The 23774-nt window shown below is 37.2% G+C and overlaps 1 protein-coding gene across 2 annotated transcripts in view; it reads left to right on the top strand.

The window, feature by feature from the left end:
* Positions 1–23774, top strand: part of CEP85L (centrosomal protein 85L) — a 174528-nt gene that overhangs the window by 39131 nt on the left and 111623 nt on the right. For both annotated transcript variants that reach the window (XM_007454913.1, XM_007454912.1), the window contains exon 3: positions 22786–23573. In XM_007454913.1, the coding sequence (XP_007454975.1) occupies positions 22786–23573 (788 nt within the window). The remainder of the gene's footprint in view (positions 1–22785; positions 23574–23774) is intronic.

The following is a 23774-nucleotide window of genomic DNA, read 5'->3' on the forward strand; positions in this document are numbered from 1 at the left end:
GAAAGAGTTCTAGGAAAGGATGATGAATATAACAATGGTGCATGAAAATAAGATGGAGTAGTAGGACTCTGGGAGACTGACAATAAATAACAGAAACTTGGGGCTCCTGTGGAAAATGAATCAGAATTATGGTTTGAATGACAGTACTGGTAACGAATGAATTTGATTACATTTATTTATTGACTGTCAGGAGAGGTGAAGGGTACTCCTGTTTAAAAAAAAATCAATTATTTAAGAGTGTTATCTAAAAATAGGGAATAATTTTAGCAGGCATATTAAAGATTATTTATTTAGAACAAAAGCTTAGGGTGTTTGCTGATATAACACTTGATTCCAATTAGTGTAGTTTTCTTTCCTGAATTTATGTCTTTCTGAAGTTCTCATGATTTCTGCTTCATGGGAGCTATTTACCATCTCTGTTCTTTGGTAAGTTTCCTGAGTCATCTAATTTGTAATCTTTGCTTTTCCTTGTTGGATTTGCTACATGCCATATCTGTTTAATGTAAAGGGAAATAACCATTGTGGAGGATTATTGAATATTGAAAATAGCCTTGCATTAGAATATAACTAATAGGTTGTATTTATAACATAATGTCAGCATTAAAACATGCTGTGTATTAGATTATTTCATATCAGTGTCATGTGGATACTTTATACATATATCTATATACACACATATATGCTTTACATACTTTGGTCTTTGATTACATAAATCTTTTTGTCATCCACTAATCATAGGTCTATAAAGTATTTATTTTTCTCATTTATAAAATTAAACAAATCTATCCTTATTAAATTCTAAACATAATAGAATAACCTAAAAAGTGTTCATTTCCTTTGTGCTAAACCCCCAGTTGAGAATTACGGTGGTGTAAAATTATATTAATTTTAAATAATATACATGAAATTTGGACCTGTTACCAAATACAATTTGAGTTTGTTTTAGAATGTATCTGCAGAATATTTTAGTTAACTGCCTTTAACTCTGTTACTGTTAATATTTGTCTTGGAGGAGGGTATATATTCCTACTTGATTTCTGAGGCTGTGGCATGAAATGCTATATTATTTTGGTTTGCTGTGACAATTTTTAGCTGAAATGTGTGAATGCATTTGAATTCTTAAAAGACTGATTATTGTAAAAATCTCAATGTACATCGCAAATAACTGCATGATTTACATACTACATGGGTTTTTTAACAAAAACTTTTAATGTAACTTATCACAATTTACATACTATACTTGATACAATATATGCACTTACAGCTATTGTAAATTACTGTCATTTCCTTTCTGAAGATATTCAGGGTAGTTTATGGAAAACAATAGTATAGAGCTGTGTGATTCAATATGGTAGCCACTAGTAATATGGGGGTATTGAGTGCTTGAACTACGCCTGGTCCAAATTGAGATGTAAGCTGCACACTGGATTTGAATATTTTGTATTAAGAAAAGAATATAAAATATCTCATTAATACTTTTTAATATTGATTACATAATGATATACTATTTTAGATATAGTGGGTTAAATAAAAGGTATTATTATTATTTTTTAAAGAAATAAATTTATTTATTTATTTATTTATTTATGGCTGCGTTGGGTCTTCGTTGCTGTGTGTGGGCTTTCTCTAGTTGCAGCGAGTGGGGGCTTCTCTTCGTTGTGGTGCGCGGGCTTCTTATTGCTGTGGCTTCTCTTGTTGTGGAGCATAGGCTTTAGGTGCGCGGGCTTCTGTAGTGTGGCACATGGGCTCAGTAGTTGTGGTGCACGGGCTTAGTTTCTCTGCGGCATGTGGGATCTTCCCGGACCAGGGCTCGAACCCGTGTCCCCTGTGTTGGCAGGCAGATTCTTAACCACTGCACCACCAGGGAAGTTCCAATAAAAGATATTATTGAAGTTAGTTTTACCTTTTTTTAAATGTAGTTTCTATAAATCTTAAAATTACAAATGTAGCTTGCATTATTATTTTTTAAAATAAATTTATTTATTTATTTTTGGCTCTGTTGGGTCTTCATTGCTGCACACAGGCTTTCTCTGGTTGCGGCACGCGTGCTTCTTATTGCAGTGGCTCTCTTGTTGCGGAGCATGGGTTCTAGGCGCATGGGCTTCAGTAGTTGTGGCACGAGGGCTCAGTAGTTGTGGCTTGCGGACTCTAGAGCGCAGGCTCAGTAGTTGTGGTGCACAGACTTAGTTGCTCCGTGTCATGTGGGATCTTCCCGGACCACGGACCAAACCTGTGTCCCCTGCATTGGCAGGTGGATTCTTAACCACTGCGCCACCAGGGAAGTCCCACTTGCATTATATTTTTATTGGACATATTGGTATTGACAGTATAATTTGTAAAGGGTTTACTTTCAAAGATTTTATGAGTGTGTATATATGTTTATATATTTCCCAGTAGAAACAATATTGGCTTCTCAAAATAGCTACTGTCACCTGCTTAATATTTAATATAATAGAAATTTATATCCATAGCATTATGTCTATGATAAATTATATTCTACTGTCAGTCTGGGGCTACTAAGAGCATACCCCTTTCATCATTTTGACAGTGGGATTGCCCTGGTTCTTTTGGCAAAGAGAAAGTTAAGGTTTCTGTGGTGAGATAGAAATGTTTGGGTTAGGAAAGATTTTAGATTGGAGAATCCCTGAAATTCTGAAGAGTTCTGTTGCTCAGTTAAGGAATGGGGAAAAGGAATAATGTCAGTAATCCCTGCTGGAATTCTCCCATCAGGTGTGAGGTATAGGCCCTCAGACTTAATTAGGAGGAAGAGGGAACATTATCCTGGAGTCTCACATAGCTGACTGCTAGACCAGTGGGTACCCACATGAAAGTGAGCAGGTAAAGAGTGTGATTGCACCAGTTTTTCATATGTAAAGTTTGGATGCAATTTCAGTGTTTAGGAGGAAAAAGCCTATCTTGCCACAAGCCTCTGAAATTTGTTCTTTGCAAATAACATTATGTTCATGTTATATAATTCAAATATTTAATCTGTAATAGTAAATTTTGAGTTCTTATTTATCTTAATGATTATTTATCTTTGTTTAAAAGACAATTATGGTTAAATGGTATACCTCTATATACTAAATGTAAATTTAATTTTGGGGGTATAGGTGAAAGTACATGATAAATTTTACTTAAATTCCATGATACATTAAGTAAACAGTACAGCTGTGAAGTAAGTCATCAAACCTTAAACAAACTAAAAGGTACTGTCTAGTTAGACCTTCACTTTCCCTCCCCCTTCTTTGCCCTATAGTACTGTATGCTTATAACTGATGTTCCAGTCGACGCTCTTTGGCCATTGCTAAATCCTCAAGGTATTCTGTGAATCATCTGGAAGAATAACATATTACTTTATTTTAATGTTGTGTTTTATTTTAATTATTTAAAAATTTAAAATTCATACATGAGTGTAGAATATATATCACACAGACGGTAAGTGCTCTAGGAATGATAAATATCCAGCTTTGTAAATGATATGACACAAATAAAGGTACCTTTCTATTCTTTGCTAACATACAGCTTTTAGAAGTTTGTTCATTTATTCACTTAATAAATATTTATTGAGTACTTTGTTTCAAAAACTGCAGAACGGCAGAGATCAACACGGAGAGGATTACATCAAAATCTCAGCAGGGAAGGAACTCTAGTACAGAAAAATATTCTAAAATTACCATTGAGTGATTTGCTTTTAGCCATGGTATTTTGAGATTTCAAATAATGCTAAATAAGAGTGTGAGATTTTTATATTTAATAAGTTGGAACACTAACATTAGCAGCACCACGTTTTAACTGTGGTAATTTGTTCATGGGGTGTCAGATTCCAGGGTGGGAGGAAGTAGATCTGTGACATAAGGATAGATGTGCCTGCAGAACTACCAAATTGTAACATAAGCCACACCAGCAGATCACCAATTTCTTTCTTGGTTTTCTTTGCTGAGACCTGGAGGCCATGTATAAATAGCTGCCGCTGCCACAGAAAGGAGAGTTGTTCTTGAAGTATACAGCATTTGTTGTGTAGGGCATAACCTAGATGTGGTCCCAGAGTTGAGTAATGAAGGAAGAAGCAAGAGGAGTATAGGACTGGGAGTATAAGACCCTGAGGCTAGAAAAGAACTTAATTTTTGCTTAGACTTGGCTCTGTAACCTTCCACAGGGCAGTCTTCCTCTCCCGAATCACATGGTGCCTGAGATGCAGGCTCACATTGCAGTTCTTTTATTTTTTTAAATCTGAGCTCTTAAGTGTAGCTTCTAATAGTCTATTTGTGGCTAATTTTCAAGCATATTTATATATTTTACTAAAAAAAGGTACAGATAGAGTTAAATATTTTTTCTTTGATAATTTCCAACTGCTAATTTGTATCAGAGATAATTTTCTTATCTAATTAACCTCATTTATTTCAAGTAGGAGGGACTGATAAAAATGGACTTCAATTTAATCATATCTTCATTAGTTAGTTGTTTTTACTAAGAAATAGTAGGACTGTTGAATAGTATAAATTTTGAGGTCATCCTGTGAGTATATGTCAGAAAGGAAGAAAAATAAGAAAAGTTAACATTTGGTGCATTGTCCTTATTTTATGAAGAAATGAAGGCCTTGTAATGTAAGGACTTGTTCAGTTATTTATTCAAGTAACCAATATTTATTATCTACTGTGTGTCAGGTCCTGTGCTAGTGGTTAGAATTAAACAGACATTTTCTCTGTTCATTCTATACATAAAGTCTAGTGGAGAAGACAAGACAAGAAATAATTATCATAAAATATGAGCAGTATGATAGGCAAAGTACACAGGGTAGGAGGACATTCCTAAATCCACTGGATTCGGGGAAGGACCCCTGGCAGAAGTGATGTTTAAGCTGAGGACCAAAAAGGTGAGTAAGAACTGACAGGGCAAAACAAGGCAGGAGAGTAGTCTAGGCTGAGAGGACAGCATGGTCAAAACTGGGTGAGAGAACATTCTGAGGATGAATCAAGAGGATAGCAAAACAGGATGCCAGGAGACCACTGGCATTGCAGGTGGGAGCCAATGATGACTTGTTCATAAAAAGAGACAGTAGGAAAGGAGAAAATTAGATGCTTCAGGAGATAATTAGGCAATGAAAATCATACATTCTTTCTTTTATACAGATTTATTGAGATATAATTTATATACCATGTAATTCACCCATTTAAAATGTACAACTCAGTGGCTTTTAGTATTATATTCACAGAGTTGTATATATATCACCCGAATGAATTTTAGGACATTTTCATTACCCTAAAGAGAAACCCCACTCCCCTTAGCCATCACACCCTCCTCCAACAACCCTATGCCCCCTACCATAGGCAACCACTAATTTTGGAAGACATCATAAAAATTTCCCAAGGCTCTGTTTTCTTTGCTTGTGTATTTTATTACAGTGATTAGGTTTCATTAGTTTACTTTGCTAAATGGTTTCTTTAAAACACCTCATTTCTGCCTGCCGATGCGGGGGACGAGGGTTCGTGCCCCGGTCCGGGAGGATCCCACATGCCATGGAGCGGCTGGGCCCGTGAGCCATGGCCGCTGAGCCTGTGCGTCCGGAGCCTGTGCTCCGCAACGGGAGAGGCCACAACAGTGAGAGGCCCACGTACAGCAAGAAAAAAAAAAAACACCTCATCTTAGTGTAAAATATCCTCTTGTTCTTACTCGTTTTTTTTTCTTTTTTACAGAAAATTTCAAACATATACTAAAGTAAAAAGAAGGCAATATGGTAAAACCCACATGTACACAACACCAAACTTATACAATTGTAAATTTATAACACATGGCAATCTTATTTCAGATATTCTGTGCTCACCCCCATACCTCAGGTGATATTTTCAAGCAGATCAAGAGTTCCCCCATAACCTTTTAATTACAATAGTAATAATATTTATTGAGCATTTACTAGGTATAAGGCATCATGATAAGAGGTTTACATGATTGTTTCAGTTAATTCAGAAATAACATGTTGGGTACAATTCTATATCCATTTTATAGGCGAAGTAAATGATATTTTTTTAGACTGTTCTCTAACCTGTTTCCTTGCTTTATTAAGGTTCATTTCATTGGTGAATAATCTTATATTGCTGCAACTTCATAGCTTTGGAACTTTCAGGACTCTGATGATGAGTACTCCCATAACATGACCTCCAGATATTACAGTGGATTAGTTGGTCTGTTGACCTTAATGTTAATAAGAGTATGTACCATAGATTTTTTCAGTGTGAGGTTTTATACTTCTATACATGATTAAAATTTTTTTTTCATTATAGAATCCTTCTGAGGTCAAATATAATTATTTTCTCTTTACTGATGAAAAATAAAACTTAGAGGACATTAATAACATCTGGGTTTATACAGCAGTTCATGTGGTGGAGCTGAGATTCTTCAAGTCTAACTCTAAAGCTCTGCGCTTAACCGCACTGTTAGATATCTGTTCTTGAAGGGAGAAACTAGAGAGGAAGAAGAACTGAGAGGTGTAGTGTAGGATAGTATAGGTAATACTAGGCTGAGAAACAGGAGACCAGGATTCTCTTTTGAGATCTGTACTCAGTCAAGTAATTTAACCTTTATGGACTTAGTTCTTCATTTGCATATGGAAGGAGGTGAAGGGTTATACACAGAATACTTTTTTGCTTGTGAAATCAATTTCAAGGCAGTATTCAAAACAATTATGGTTTATCTTCTTTTGCAAACCAAATAACCCTTTTCCTTTGTTCCCCATCTCTACTTAATTTTCTTGTTAATCACCGTACTGCTTAAAATATTTCAATTTAAAATTTTAAACGTGGCATATAAGAATATTAAACCTGTAGTAAATTTGCAGAAATTAAAATTGTTTCTTGGAGGTATATTTTGTATCTTTATAGCCCTCATTTTTACCTTCATTGTTGTTCATCCATCCATTTGTCTATTCATTCACTCATTTTTTCCTATCATTTTGCTTCTTGGCCTGGTAGAATATGAACCTGATCAAGCTGAGCTGAATTTAGTAAATTTTTGAGAACTGTGATGAACCCATGTACTTCTGACCTGGAAAGGCCCTTCAGTCGCACAGCCATGGGTTTAGGGAAGAGGTTAATGACTTCACATTTCCCCAGACATACAAGTGGTTAGAGGACCAAATGATAATTTCTTGTTAGTTCTGTCATAAATTACAGTTTTTCTTCCTGAGAAAATCTGAATTTTTGAAAGTCACATCCCATAATTTGAGATCATTACAATTTGATTTATAACCATTTTTATAGGAGAGAAATAACATTTTTAGCTCTTTGCAAGTAAACTGCCTGATGAGACTTAATCTAAATTGAAACTAGTAGGAGATATCTAGAAAATGGTACAGTTGAATGAAATTTTAAAAGCCATTGAAGAAAAAAATAACTAAAATTTTTGTGTAAATACAAAGAGAAGCTTTTTTACTGACCAGCTTTTAAAAGTAGTTAAAAATATACATTTATTTATTTATATTTTTGGCTGTGTTTGGTCTCTGTTGCTGCTTGCAGGCTTTCTCTAGGTGCGGTGAGCGGGGACCACTCTTCGTTGTGGTGCACGGGCTTCTCATTGAGATGGCTTCTCTTGTTGTGGAGCATGGGCTCTAGGCGCATGAGCTTCAGCAGCTGTGGCATGTGGGCTCAGTAGTTGTGGCTCGTGGGCTCTAGAGCGCAGGCTTAGTAGTTGTGGCACACAGGCTTAGCTGCTCCGTGGCATGTGGGATCTTCCTAGACCAGGGATCGAACCCGTGTCCCCTGCATTGGCAGGCGGATTCTTAACCACTGCACCACCAGGGACGTCCCTAAAATTAGTTTTGCTTTGAATTGTTGACCTCTTTAAACTGTACTTCAGATTGTCCTTTAATTAAGTTGCAAGTAGTCTGGTTGGAGATCAGAAATTCCCCCCTTTTTTAAAAACCAGCTTTTCGGGTTTCCCTGGTGGCGCAGTGGTTGAGAGTCCGCCTGCTGATGCAGGGGACACAGGTTCGTGGCCCAGTCCAGGAAGATCCCACATGCCGTGGAGCGGCTGGGCCCGTGAGCCATGGCCGCTGAGCCTGCGCGTCCGGAGCCTGTTGCTCCGCAACGGGAAAGGCCACAACAGTGAGAGGCCTGCGTATCACAAAAACAAAAAACAAAAAACAAAACGAGCTTTTCATCTTGTTTTATATAAACTTAGAGAATGAAGTTTCTTAGTTTGTTGTGAATGGTTGTTAAGAGACAGTGCACAAAAAGAGCTTGAGAACTAATTTGTGAACAGTGTAGACTTCTGTAATTATTTTAAACAAGTAATTTTAGAACTTCTCACTCATTTTCTGCTTCAATAGGATTTGCAGTGACTTCACAAAATACAATTGAGAAAAAATATAAAATATTCAAGAAAAAAAGGTGATTGGTAATAATGATTAGACAATAACAAAATGAGAACCAAGATTTGCACAGAATTGTGTACTATTGCTATCAAGTACAGTTGCTAAAAGAATAGGTCATAGGTTTGGCAATAGGGAAACAGAAGCTTCTCTCTATCCTTAAGATGTAATGAATAAAAGCAAGCAGTTCGTGGACCTATGTTTTTCATGATCTTAATACCTGACATACAGTTTTCCTAATGTTCTTGATAGTTGTTTCTGTGTAATTCTTTTATGTAATCATTCTCAGTCTCTATGCAGATACCATAATGCCAAAATAGGACTTCATATTTTAGGTGTATCTTCTGTAAACATTTAGCTAGATTAAAAAAATTATGTGGACAATTCTTGTCTTTTGAGTGGATATTCATTTACTGTGATTGTTAAATTCTGATGCATTTTAAATCATATTGTATACTTTCTAGTCTGCTTTTAAGTTTTTTCCTTCTTGCCTTCTTTTGTTTCACTTTTCCTTCATGACATTTTCCTTCTAGTTTATTAGAAGTTATACACATGTATCTCTTATGAGCTATAATTCATATACTATACAATTCACCCATTTAAAGTATACAATTTAATGCTTTTTAATATATTCTCAGAATTGTTCAACTATTGCCACAGTCTAAGTTTAGAACATTTTTTAGCCTGCCCCCCTCCTCCCTAAAAGAAGCCTGTTAGCTGTCGCTCCCCATCTTCCCTCCCATCCCTAAGCAACCACTAATCTGTATAAATTTCTTTTTTCTGGACATTTCATATAAATGGAATCATCTAATATATCGTCCTTTGTGACTGACTTTCACTTAGCATAATGTTTTCAAGACTCATCATGTTGTAGCATGTATCAGTACTTTATTTCTTTTTATTACCATAATAAAAGATAATATTCCATTGTACCACTTTTCATTTATCCATTGATCACTTGATGGACATGGCATTATTCTGACTTTTTGGCTGTTAAGAATAGTGCTTCTGTGAATATGTTTCCATTTCTCTTGGGTGTATACCTAGGAGTGTAATTGCTGGATCATAATGGTAACTCTGTTTAACCTTTTGAGGAACTGCCACACTGTTTCCTAAGCAGTGGCACCATTTTACATTCCCATCAGCATTGTATGAGGGTTCCAGTCTCCACATCCTTGCCAGGCACTTGACACTTACTTACTATCTGTCATTCGGATGATAGCCATCCTAATGGGTGTGAAGTGATGTCTCATTGTGGTTTTGATTTGCATCTCCCTAAAAATGACAAACAAAAATGTCCTTTTTGTATGCTTTAATAGGACCATCTGTATATCTTCTTTGGAGAAATGACTACTCAAATTCCACATCCATTTCTAAATTGGATTATTTGTGTTTTTATTATTGAGTTGTGTTTCTTATATAATCTAGATGAAAGTCCCTATCAGTTGCATAATTGCAAAAATTTTCTCCCTTTCTTTGGGCTGTCCTTTTACTCTCTTGATAGTATCATTTGCAGCAAAAATTTTTTAAATTTTATTCAAGTCCAGTTTATTTTCTTTTGTTGCTTGGGCTTTTGGTGTTGTATCTAAGAAATCACTTCCTGACTTAAGATCATGAAGATTTACACCTATGGTTTCTTCTAAGAGTTTTATAGTTTTAGCTGTTACATTTAGGCCTATGATTCATTTTGAGTTAATACTTGTTGAAGGTATAAGGTAGGGGTACAGCTTTGTATTCTTTTGCTTGTGGCTATATAGTTGTGAGCTCTACCTATTCTTTTAGTTGTTAATGTAGGAATTATAATATGCATCCCTAACTTGACTGTAATGGTAGTATGCTGCTCCACCCCTGTTTTATTTGTCATAGTTGATATTTTGGTTTTATCTCTCCCCCTCTCTTTTTTTAATCCAGAAGTTAGATAGTGTTATGCAATTATTGGTGTTTTTAGATTTAATCACAACTTTGCTGTTTTTTTTAAAAAAACGTCATTCCTTTTTACTTTGGTTGAACTACTACTGAATTTCTTTATATAGCTCTCTTTTCCTACCAGAGTGTAGTTTAGAATATTTTAAAAATATTTACCTAAAAATATAGGGAATACTTAGAAAAGTTCATTTGTTTAAAAAAAGAGTTAAATGTGGCTTAAAATTTTTTTTTCTCATATGATACATGATCATGACATTAGCAGGAAGGGGAAAAAGTCATGGTGTTCTATAAAACTTAATTATTGCCTTTGGGATAGACTTAATATTTTTATTTAAAATATAAAATGTTTATATTTTATATTGACTGAAAATATATTAAGCTGTTACATTTTAAATCGGAATATTTTGATATAGGGTTATAGTTTCCTGATTATTTTTTTCTTTGTAAAGACTCATGATTTATTGTTATAATATGTATCTGGAAGGTGTGGTTTTTTAAAAAATTTAATTCCTTTATACTATAAGAAAGAGCAGAGAGAGACTGTCTCTATATACAAGAGAAGATAGAATCAATCTCGCATCTTTTGCCAGATAAGAATAATACGATAGTGAAATAGAAGGTTGGAATTTTGTTCAGAATTCAGGACTTTGTTATCTTAAATATAATTCACTTGCATTATCAGATTACAGCAATGTTCTCTTATATTTTTCCCCTATAAGCTGAAATCTGTCTGAAACCGTTAGCTCTTCTGTGCTCTCTATAAACCCTGTCCTCTGGTTTTTTTTTTTTTTTAATTTTTAAATTTTAAAAATAAATTTATTTATTTAGGCCACATTGGGTCTTCATCGCTGTGCGTGGGCTTTCTCTAGTTGAGGCGAGCGGGGGCTACTGTTCGTTGTCTCATTGTGGTAGCTTCTTTTGTTGTGCAGCACAGGCTCTAGGCGTTCAGGCTTCAGTAGTTGTGGCGCGCAGGCTCAGTAGTTGTGGCACTCGGGTTTAGTTGCTCTGCGGCATGTGGGATCTTCCCGGACTAGGGCTCAAACCCATGTCACCTGCATTGGCAGGCAGATTCTTAACTACTGCACCACCCAGGAAGTCCCATGTCCTCTGGTTTTTAAAAGGATGGCCTTCTGCTGGTTTTAGATTTCACTTGTTCTAACTTAGATATGGGCTGGATGCCATCATAATAACTTGCATTTGGGATTTGTGGCTACAATTAGGTAGTATAATAAAGCACATTAGGAATCACATTGCATCTACCTCCAATTGATTGTGTTTTGTTAGGCAAAATAGATTATGTTTTGATTCATTTCTTAGATAGAATGGTCCTTTTTTTCAGATACTTAAACTGTCAAATATTTAATACTTTGTTCATTAATTCATGGTGTATATGTGCATGTGTATGTATGTGCATATGTATGTGGGTAGACTGAATTTTTTTTTTTTTTTAAATCAAAATCCACTACCATTTAAAGATTTTTAATTTTAATTTTATCTTTATTTATTTATTTGTGCTGTGTTGGGTCTTCGTTTCTGTGCGAGGGCTTTCTCTAGTTGTGGCAAGTGGGGGCCACTCTTCATCGCGGTGCGCGGGCCTCTCACTATCGCGGCCTCTCCCGTTGCAGAGCACAGGCTCCAGACGCGCAGGCTCAGTAGTTGTGGCTCACGGGCCTAGCTGCTCCGTGGCATGTGGGATCTTCCCAGACCAGGGCTCGAACCCATGTCCCCTGCATCGGCAGGCGGACTCTCAACCACTGCGCCACCAGGGAAGCCCCGGGTAGACTGAATTTTAATCCTTAGTTTTCACAGTAATGAATTCTGAATGTCACAGTAAATCAGTTTTTACAGTGAAACTCAGATACTGGTGATGGTTGAACTTAAGATATTTAAACTTGAAGGCTTCAGAACTGGAATCAGTCCTAGGTGGAATGATGTGGTGAATAGAACAGCAGAATCACTTATCAAAAAGTGATGTTTCCTGGACCCTCTCTACTCTAACTGAATGAGAATCTCTTGGAGTAGGGCTTCAGATACCAGGTAAGTTTGTTGTATTTTAAAGTTTGAGAACTTCAGGTATAAGTGACCTTTGGAGTAAATTCTATTCTCAATGTAATGTTCTATGAACAGCATATGTTATCAGTAGCTTTCAGATTTGTAGGAGTAAATACTAGTCTGATGTGGAATTGGTTTTTATCACCAATTGTTGATTTTCTCTGCAGTTGGGAAATATTGAGCTACCAAGGTAGACAGGAAGTTAGCACGTTATCAGATAAAAGTAGCACCCAGGACTGGTGATCTCTGGTCTCAGAAGTTTCAGCTGTGACATAGAAAGTGAGACAGTCACCTGATACATAATTCACACTTTAGTAACAGTGTTCTTTGAGATATTTCAAACTCTCTGAGGTCACAAAATAAAACACCTTTGCAGAAGTTTGGCCAAATAGTAATTAAAATAAGACATTGTGTAAAGTAAAATGTGAAAACATCTTTCTCCTTTTCTCCTCTTTCTACCTTTGTTTATTAAATTTGGGGTATATTCCTCTAGATCATTTCTGTGCCCATGAATATATATGTATTTAAATACACATATGCACATGTATACATATATTTACTTATATGTTTGCATATTTTAAATATTGATGTATACAGACAGATTGCCCCTCTTCTTCCAAAGGCTATAACAGTTTATGTTCTTACCATCGTAGGATATTAGCAGCCTTTAATAATGTTATGAATATGATAGGGAATGTACTTCTACTATTTAGTGAGTTGAAATATCTTTTTTGAAAAACAAACTTTTTAAAAAAATTATTTTATTGAGATATAGTTGATTTACAATATTGTGTTAATTTCTGCTCTACAGAAAAGTGATTCAGTTATACATTCTTTTTCATATTATTTTCCATTACAGTTTATCACAGGATATTGAATATAGTTCCCTGTGCTGTACAGTAGGACCTTGTTTATACATTCTATATATACTAGTTTGCATCTGCTAATCCCCAACTCCCAATCCATCCCTCTCCCACCCCCTACTCCCCACCCTGCTTGGCAATCACAGTCTGCAAGTCTGTTTCTGTTTTGTAGATAAGTTCATTTGTATCATATTTTAGATTCCACATACAAGTGATATCATAGGATACTCGTCTTTCTCTTTCTGACTTAGTTCGCTTAATATGATAATCTGTAGGTCCATCCATGTTGCTGCAAGTGGCATGATTTCATTATTTCTTATGGCTGGGTAGTATTCCATTGTACATATGTACCACATCTTCTTTATCCATTCATCTGTCGACGGACACCTAGGCTGCCTCCATTAAACATGTATTTTTTTTTTTTTTTTGTGGTACGTGGGCCTCTCACTGTTGTGGCCTCTCCCGTTGCAGAGGACAGGCTCCGGAGGCGCAGGCTCAGCGGTCATGGCTCATGGGCCCAGCCGCTCCGCGGCATGTGGGATCTTCCCGACCGGGGCACGAGCCCGTGTCCCCTGCATCGGCAGGCGGACTCTCAACCACTGCACCACCAGGGAAGCCCTAAACATGTATTCTTTATTTGCTTTTTGTTTTGTTTTGTTTTGTGGTTTGCTTATGGATTTCTTCTGCCTACTTTAAAATTAGGTTTTTGTTTTGGGGATTTTTTTTTTTTGGAGTTCTTTGTACAGTATGGATATTTAGCCTTTTGCCTGTTATATTGAAAATATCACTTACTTTAGCTATTTCTTTTTTTTTAACATCTTTATTGGAGTATATGCTTTACAATGGTACGTTAGTTTCTGCTTTATAAAAAACTGAATCAGCTGTGCATGTACATATATCCCCATATCCCCTCCCCCTTGTGTCTCCCTCCCACCCTCTGTATCCCACCCCTCTAGGTGGTCAAAAAACATTGAGCTGATCTTCCTGTGCTATACAGCTGCTTCCCACTAGCTCTCTGTTTTACATTTGTTAGTGTTTATATGTCCATGCCACTCTGTCACTTCGTCCCAGCTTACCCTTCCCCGCCCCGTGTCCTTAAGTCCATTCACTACATCGGTATCTCTATTCCTGTCCTGCCCCTAGGTTCTTCAGCACCTTTTTTTTTTTAGATTCCATATACGTGTGTTAGCATACAGTATTTGTTTTTCACTTTCTGACTTACTTCACTCTGTATGACAGTCTCTTTGTCCATCCACCTCACTACAAATAACTCAGTTTCGTTTCTTTTTATGGCTGAGTAATATTTCATTGTACATATGTGCCACATCTTCTTTATCCATTCATCTGTCGATGGACACTTAGGTGGCTTCCATGTCCTGGCTATTGTAAATAGAACTGCGGTGAACATTGTGGTGCATTAATCCTTTTGAATTATGGTTTTCTCAGGGTATATGCCCAGTAGTGGGATTGCTGGGTCGTATGGTAGTTCTGTTTGTAGTTTTGTAAGGGACCTCCATACTCTCCATAGTGGCTGTATCAATTTACATTCCCACCAACAGTGCATGAGTGTTCCCTTTTCTCCACACCCTCTCCAGCATTTATTGTTTCTAGATTTTTTTGATGATGGCTGGTGTGAGGTCATACCTCATTGTAGTTTTGATTTGCATTTCCCTAGTGATTACTGATGTTGAGCATCCTTTCCTGTGTTTGTTGGCAATCTGTATATCTTCTTTGGAGAAATGTCGATTTAGGTCTTCGGCCCATTTTTGGATTAGGTTGTTTGTTTTTTTGATATTGAGCTGCATGAGCTTCTTGTATATTTTGGAGATTAATCCTTTGTGAGTAGCTTCATTTGCAAATGTTTTCTCCCATTCTGAGGGTTGTCTTTTCATCTTATTTATGTTTACTTTTGCTGTGCCAAAGCTTTTAAGTTTCATTAGGTCCCATTTGTTTATTTTTGTTTTTATTTCCATCTCTGTAGGAAGTGGGTCAAAAATGATCTTGCTGTGATTTATGTCATAGTGTTCTTCCTTTGTTTTCCTCTAAGAGTTTTATAGTGTCTGGCCTTACATTTAGGTCTTTAATTGATTTTGAGTTTATTTTAGTGTTTGGTGTTAGGAAGTGTTCTAATTTCATTCTTTGACATGTAGCTGTCCAGTTTTCCCAGCACCACTTATTGAAGAGGCTGTCTTTTCCTCATTGTATATTCTTGCCTCCTTTATCAAAGATAAGGTGACCATATGTGTGTGGGTTTATCTCTGGGCTTTCTGACCTGTTCCATTGATCTGTACTTCTCTTTTTGTGCCAGTACCATACTGTCTTGATTACTGTAGCTTTGTAGTATAGTCTGAAATCAGGGAGCCTGATTCCTCCAGCTCCATTTTTCTGTCTCAAGATTGCTTTGGCTATTCAGGGTCTTTTGTGTTTCCATGCAGATTGTGAAATTTTTTTTTCTAGCTTTGTGAAAAATGCCATTGGTAGTTTGATAGGGATTGCACTGAATCTGTAGATTGCTTTGGGTAGTATAGTCATTTTTACAGTATTGATTCTTCCAATCCAAGAACATGGTATATCTCTCCACCTGTTTGTATCATCTTTAATTTCTTTCATCAGTGTCTTATAGTTTTCTGCATACAGGTCTTTTGTCTCCTTAGGTTGGTTTATTCCTAGGTATTTTATTCTTTTTGTTGCAATGGTAAATGGGAGTGTTTCCTTAAATTCTCTTTCAGGATTTTCATCATTAGTGTATAGAATTACAAGAGATTTCTGTGCATTAATTTTGTATCCTGCTGCTTTACCAAATTCATTGATTAACTCTAGTAGTTTTCTGGTAGCATCTTTGGGATTCTCTATAGTATCACGCCATCTGCAAAGAGTGACAGTTTTACTTCTTTTCCGATTTGGATTCTTTTTATTTCTTTTTCTTCTCTGATTGCTATGGCTAAAACTTCGAAAACTATTTTGAATAATAGTGGTGAGAGTGGACAACCTTATCTTGTTCCTGGTCTTAGTGGAAATGGTTTCAGTTTTTCACCATTGAGGACAGTGCAGGCTGTGGGTTTGTCATATGTGGCCTTTATCCTGTTGAGGTAAGATCCCTCTGTGCCTACTTTCTGGAGGGTTTTTATCATAAGTGGGTACTGAATTTTGTCCAAAGCTTTTTCTGCATCTATTGAGATGATCATATGGTTTTTTTTCTTCAGTTTGTTAATATGGTGTATCACATTGATTTGCATATATTGAAGAATCCTTGCATTCTTGGGATAAACCCCACTTGAACCGGTGTATGATCCTTTTAATGTGCTGTTGGATTCTGTTTGCTAGTATTTTGTAGAGGATTTTTGCATCTCTGTGATCAGTGATATTGGCCTGTAGTTTTCTTTTTTTGTGACATCTTTGTCTGGTTTTGGTATCAGGATGATGGTGGCCTCGTAGAATGAGTTTGGGAGTATTCCTCCCTCTGCTATATTTTGGAAGAGTTTGAGAAGGATAGGTGTTAGCTCTTCTCTAAAAGTTTGATAGAATTCATCTGTCAATCCATCTGCTCCTGAGCTTTTGTTTGTTGCAAGATTTTTAATCACAGTTTCAATTTCAGTGCTTATGATTAGTCTGTGTATATTCGCTATTTCTTCCTGGTTCAGTCTTGGAAGTTGTGCTTTTCTAAGAATTTGTCCATTTCTTCCAGGTTGTCCATTTTATTGGCATAGAGTTGCTTGTAGTAATCTCTCATGATCTTTTGTATTTCTGCAGTGTCAGTTGTTACTTCTCCTTTTTCATTTCTAATTCTATTGATTTGAGTCTTCTCCCTTTTTTTCTTGATGAATCTGGCTAATGGTTTACATTTATTTCTGATATGGTCTTTATGATTTCTTTCCTTCTGCTAACTTTGGGGGGTTTTTTGGTTCTTCTTTCTTTAATTGCTTTAGGTATACAGTTAGGTTGTTTATTTGAGATTTTTCTTGTTTCTTGAGGTAGGATTGTATTGCTATAAACTTCCCTCTTAGAACTGCTTTTGCTGCATACCATAGGTTTTGGGTCTTTGTGATTTCATTGTCATTTGTTTCTAGGTATTTTTTGATTTCCTCTTTGATTTCTTCAGTGATCTCTTGGTTATTTAGTAGTGTATTGTTTAGCCTTCATGTGTTTGTATTTTTTACAGAGTTTTTCCTGTAATTGATATCTAGTCTCATAGCATTGTGGTCGGAAAAGATACTTGATACAATTTCAATTTTCTTAAATTTACCAAGGCTTTATTTGTGACCCAAGATATGATCTGCCCTGGAGAATGTTCCATGAGCACTTGAGAAAAATGTGTATTCTGTTGTTTTTGGATGGAATGTCCTATAAATATCACTTAAGTCCATTTTGTCTAATGTGCCATTTACAGCTTGTGTTTCCTTTTTATTTTCATTTTGGATGATCTGTCCATTGGTGAAAGTGGGGTGTTAAAGTCCCCTACTATGATTGTGTTACTATTGATTTCCCCTTTTATGGCTGTTAGCCTTTGCCTTATGTATTGAAGTGCTCCTATGTTGGGTGCATAAGTATTTACAATTGTAATATCTTCTTCTCGGATTGATCCCTTGATCATTATGTAGTGTCCTTCTTTGCCTCTTGTAATAGTCTTTATTTTGAAGTCTATTTTGGTTAATATGAGAATTGCCACTCCAGCTTTCTTTTGATTTCCATTTGCATGGAATATCTTCTTCTACGCCCTCACTTTCAGTCTGTATGTGTCCCTAGGTCTGAAGTGGGTCTCTTGTAGGCAGCATATATACCAGTCTTGTTTTTGTATCCATTCAGCCAGTCTGTGTCTTTTGGTGGGAGCATTTAATCCATTTGCATTTAAGGTAGTTATTGATATGTATGTACCTATTACCATTTTCTTAATTGTTTTGGGTTTGTTATCATAGGTCTTTTCCTTCTCTTGTGTTTCCTGCCTAGAAAAGTTCCTTTAGCATTTGTTGTAAAGCTGGGTCGGTGGTGCTGAATTGTCTTAGCTTTTGCTTGTCTGTAAAGCTTTTAATTTCTCCATCGAATCTGAATGACATCCTTGCTGAGTAGAGTAATCTTGGTTGTAGATTTTTCCCTTTCATCACTTTAAATATGTCCTGCCACTCCCTTCTGGCTTGCAGAGTTTCTCCTGAAATATCAGCTGTTAACCTTATGGGGATTCCCTTGTATGTTATTTGTTGCTTTTCCCTTGCTGCTTTTAATACTTTTTCTGTGTATTTAATTTTTGATAGTTTGATTAATATGTGTCTTGGCATGTTTCTTCTTGGATTTATCCTGTATGCGACTTTCTGTGCTTCCTGGACTCGAAGGATATTTCCTTTCCCATGTTAGGGAAGTTTTCAACTATAATCTCTTCAAATATTATCTCAGCCCCTTTCATTTTCTCCTCTTCTTCTGGGACCCCTATAATTTGAATGTTGGTGTGTTTAATGTTGTCCCAGAGGTCTCTGAGACTATCCTCAATTCTTTTCATTCTTTTTTTATTCTGCTCAGTGGTAGTTATTTTCACTATTTTATCTTCCAGGTCACTTATTTCTTCTTCTGCCTCAGTTATTCTGCTGTTGATTCCCTCTAGAGAATTTTTAATTTCACTTATTGTGTTGTTCATCATTGTTTGTTTGCTCTTTAGTTCTTCTAGGTCCTTGTTAAACGTTTCTTGTATTTTCTCCATTATATTTCCAAGATTTTCGATCATCTTTACTATCATTACTCTGAATTCTTTTTCAGGTAGACTGCCTATGTCCTCTTCATTTGTTTGGTCTGGTGGGTTTTTTACCTTGCTCCTTCATCTGCTGTGTGCTTCTCTGTCTTCTCCTTTTGCTTAACTTACTGTGTTTGGGTCTCCTTTTCACAGGCTGCAATTTTGTAGTTCCCATTGTTCTTGGTGTCTGCCTCCAATGGGTAAGGTTGGTTCAGTGGATTGTGTAGGGTTCCTGGTTGGGGGGACTAGTGCCTGTGTTCTGGTGGATGACGCTGGATCTTGTCTCTTTCTGGTGGGCAGGACTGCGTCCAGTGGTGTGTTTTGGGGTGTCGGTGAACTTATTATGATTTTAGGCAGTGGTCTCTTGCCTCATAGGCAGCTCCAGACCTTTTCCCGGACTCCTTTCTGCCTAGCTGTGGTCCACTGGCCCCCTTCAGGCTGTGTTCACGCAGCCAGCCCCAGTCCTCTCCCTGGAATCTGACCTCCAAAGCCCGAGCCTGAGCTCCCAGCCCCCTCCCGCCCTGGCAGGTGAGCAGACAAGCCTCTCAGGCTGGTGAGTGCTGGTCGGCACCGATCCTCTGTGCGGGAATCTCTCCGCTTTGCCCTTTGTACCCTTGTTGCTGTGCTCTCCTCCATGGCTGTGAAGCTTCCCCCCGACCACCCGCTGTCTCCGCCAGAGAAGGGGCTTCCTAGTGTGTGGAAACCTTTCCTCCTTCACAGCTCCCTCCCACTGGTGCAGGTCCTGTCCTTATTCTTTTGTGTCTGTTTTTTCTTTTGCCCTACTCAGTTATGTGGGGAGTTTCTTGCCTTTTGGGAAATCTGAGGTCTTCTGCCAGCATTCAGTAGGAGTTGTTCCATAGGAGTTGTTCCACATGTAGAGTTGTTCCACAGGAGTTGTTCCACATGTAGATGTATTTTTGATGTATTTGCAGGGAGGAAGGTGATCTCCATGTCTTACTCCTCCGCCATCTTGAAGGTCCCCCATAGCTATTTCAACAGTGTGATAATAACGAACATTTTGCTTTGTGCCTGGAATTCTTCTGAGTCCTTTACATGTATTATTTCATTTAATCTTCACTGTTGTCCTCTTTACTTTATGGATGAGGTAACTGATGCAAGAAGGTTAAATAACTTGTTTGAACATGCAACTACTAAGTGGTAGAGCCAGGATTTGAATCTAAAAATGCTGATTTCAAAAATATTACACTTAGCCTTTACACCATCTTTACTTACAGCTTTTTAAAAATGTAAAAGTCTGAAAATTTTAAATTTGATATAAAACTCATTTTTTGTTTTTTAAAGAATTGAAGATATTTTTGAGAGGCTATGATGATTTTAATACAAATATTCCTTTAGGAATAGTAACACAAACACATATATAGATGTAGATATAGTGCTGTAATGTATTAATACCAATATTCCATAGAATTTTGGGGTCATTTGTCCTATTTCTATTTAGAACTGACCTTCAGTAGCATATTCCTCTCTATTTCCTTCTTCTACTGATTACCATAATAATCCATTAATCTTCCTGCTGCCAATCATTTTGCTTTAATTTGTCCTCAGCAGTTACTGGAATAATCATCTTAAGTACAGTTTTGGTCATGTCACTTGCTCCTTTGTTTGGAATCTTTTGGTATGTCACATTTCATGCCGAATGAAGGGTAGGCTGTTTCTGTAGCAGGGCATTTGAAGATTTGCACAGCTCTGCTTTGCCTTTACCTTTCAAGAATTATCTTGAGCAGCTTTTCTTGATACTTACTGCATACTGCAGATAAATGGGATAATTTGTTTTTCTTTTTGAGGCCATATTCTCCTGGCTTCATACTTGGATCAGTTAGTGTTCTGAATCAGTAGAAGAAGCTGACTGGATGATTGAGCAGATGAGGAATTTATTTAAGGGCATTTGGTTAACTCAGAATTTTTGAGGAGGGCTGGAGAGCCAGGCTTATGGTTAAGCTTCCAGGTAATATGCCTCAGTCACCTCTGAGAACTGGCACCCTCCGGCCCCACTGGAGGAAACCACCATTGCTGCCCAACTGCTGCCACTTCTGGGCCAGAACTTGGTTTGGCTACCTCTGCTGCTGTCATTGTTGGGGGCTAATGCCTCTGCTGTTGCCAAACGTGGTAGCTCCACACTGAGCCTGTTTTCTCATGTGACTCACTTCCAAACTGAAATCTTGTGCAGGTCCTTCTGAATGTCTGTATCATAGTTGCAGGGTATGTTGGGAATTTAAGGTCTAAAATTTATTTTGGGAGGTTGGGCTTATAATGTGGGAATTTTCTTGAGTAAGAAAAGGTTCTGCAGAAGCTGATGGGAAACTGTTACATGGTAAATGTCTACTATATTACTTTTTCTTGTATTCTTTCATCTATAATGTTTTTCCCCTTTCATCTCCAGGTGAATAAATTCTGTGCAAAGACCTATTGGAATTCCATTTTTGAATTAGTTTGCCTGGGTCTTTCTCATCTGAATTTTCTTATGACTTTCTCAACATTTCTTTTACTATTACTTTATTTCTTTAAAACAATATCAAAGCTCATAACTAATATTTAAATATATTCTGTTATGAGTCAAACAACATGGAAAGATACAGAAAAAACTGTAAAAGTTGCCTTTCACCACCCACCTCCTCTCCCCCTACATTTCAAATCTCTATCGCCTTTCTAGATATCATGTGATAAAAATGATAATCTTTGATTTTAATTTGGTACTTGATAGTAAGTCCATTGAGTATAGAGGCCCTTATTTATCCTTTGGGCTTCTGTAGAGCCTACTACAGCTGTTCCTATGTGTAGGATAGTATTATGTGAAGGCCTGATCTACAGCAGTGACTATGTAATCATTTTGGAAGTAAAAATGTACAACGTGGGCTTCCCTGGTGGTGCAGTGGTTGGGAATCTGCCTGCCAATGCAGGGGATACGGGTTCGAGCCCTGGTCTGGGAGGATCCCACATACCATGGAGCAACTAAGCCCTTGAGGCACAACTACTGAGCCTGCACATCTAGAGCCTGTGCTCTACAACAAGAGAGGCCGCGACAGCGAGAGGCCCATGCACCGCGATGAAGAGTAGCCCACGCTCACCACAACTAGAGAAAGCCCGCGCACAGAAACGAAAACCCAACACAGCCAAAAATTAATTAATTAATTAATTAATTATTTTAAAAATGTACAACGTGGGGATTTAGTAAATGTGCAGAGAAAGATAGGAATCAAAGTAGACTCCAGGTGTTCTAGCTTGGGAAATATATTATTGATGATGCCATTAAGGGAGATTGGGAGTGTAGGAACTACTCTGTATCTGCAAATATATTGCTAGAACACTTTATGATTATTTTCCATTATTGCAGGAGCACCTTTACCCATATTTTAATTTGAATTGTAGTTTGAGAGGTGCTAAAATGTTCATATTGGGCCTCTATTTCCACAGTTGAGGAAAGACACTAAGAGATATGATTTTTTAATAAAGTTGTGTCTGAGGCTTCAGTGATAGATCATGAATAAGACCTTTCAATGCAGAGATGGATTTTTCTTTTAAGGCACAATACTTAGATTAAATAGCATGAATATAAACCTGTTTCCCAGTCATTTTTCATCTGTAAGTAGATGGCAGATGAGCATATATTTTGTTATGTATCCGTTTTTAGAAAATGATATTTGAAAGTATGTTTGATTTGTTTCAGATAAACTTAAAGGAATAATAATAATAATAGTAACAATAATAAGCCCCTCATTTTGATGAAAGTGCCTCTGAAAAACTTGTGCTGGGAAACCATGTTCAGACTTTTGTTTTGGCGTTTTACATTTTGCCTCTTTTTTTTTTCTGTTAATTACAACTAATTTGGCATTCTTTTTTCTTTCCAGATCATTCAACTTCAAGTGGCACATTATCTTTTAAGCCTAGTCGATCATTGGTTACTCTTCCCACTGCCCATGTCATGCCATCTAACTCCAGCGCTTCAGTTTCCAAACATAGGGAATCATTGACATCAGATGGCTCAAAATGGAGTATAAGCCTTATGCAAACATTGGGAAACCACATTAGGGGAGAGCAGGACTCTTCACTAGACATGAAGGACTTCCGGCCTCTCCGGAAATGGTCATCTTTATCCAAACTCACTGTCCCAGGTAACTGCAGCCAGGGTGGCATTGTGCACACAGAAGAGTCAAGGAGAGGTTTAGAAAAGACAGGGAGAGACAAGGCTTTAACATCACAACTAAGGACAATTGGACCTAGCTGTTTACATGACAGTATGGAGATGCTTAAGCTAGAGGACAAGGAAATAAATAAAAAACGACCATCAACTCTGGACAACAAATATAAATTTGAGAGCTGCAGCAAAGAGGACTTTAGAGCTTCTTCCTCCATTCCTAGGAGACAGGCCTTAGACATGACATATAGTGCCTTACCTGAAAGCAAGCCCATTATGACAAGCTCAGAGGCTTTTGAACCGCCAAAATATTTAATGCTTGGTCAACAAGCAGTAGGTGGAGTTCCCATTCAGCCTTCTGTGAGGACGCAGATGTGGCTTACTGAGCAGTTGCGGACAAACCCTTTGGAAGGTAGAACTACAGAGGACTCTCACAGTCTAGCTCCTTGGCAGCAGCAGCAGATTGAAGGGTTTCGACAAGAAAGTGAAACACCAATGCAGGTAAGGCTCAAAATCTAGTGTTTGCTTCCCTCCAGTGGATGTTATGAGTACCAGCGCACTTGAAGTAAGCATATGACAGTGTGTCCATAGGCACAGGTTGTTTTGCTTTTCCTTTCCCCTACAGAATAATAAGCATAAATGTTATAAACTCTAAAAGAATTGCATTAGTAAACAAAGCTTAAAAAATATTTGAGACTGATT

The sequence above is a fragment of the Lipotes vexillifer genome, unplaced genomic scaffold (assembly GCF_000442215.2).
Source record: "Lipotes vexillifer unplaced genomic scaffold, Lipotes_vexillifer_v1.1 scaffold58, whole genome shotgun sequence".
NCBI lineage: Eukaryota > Metazoa > Chordata > Mammalia > Artiodactyla > Lipotidae > Lipotes > Lipotes vexillifer.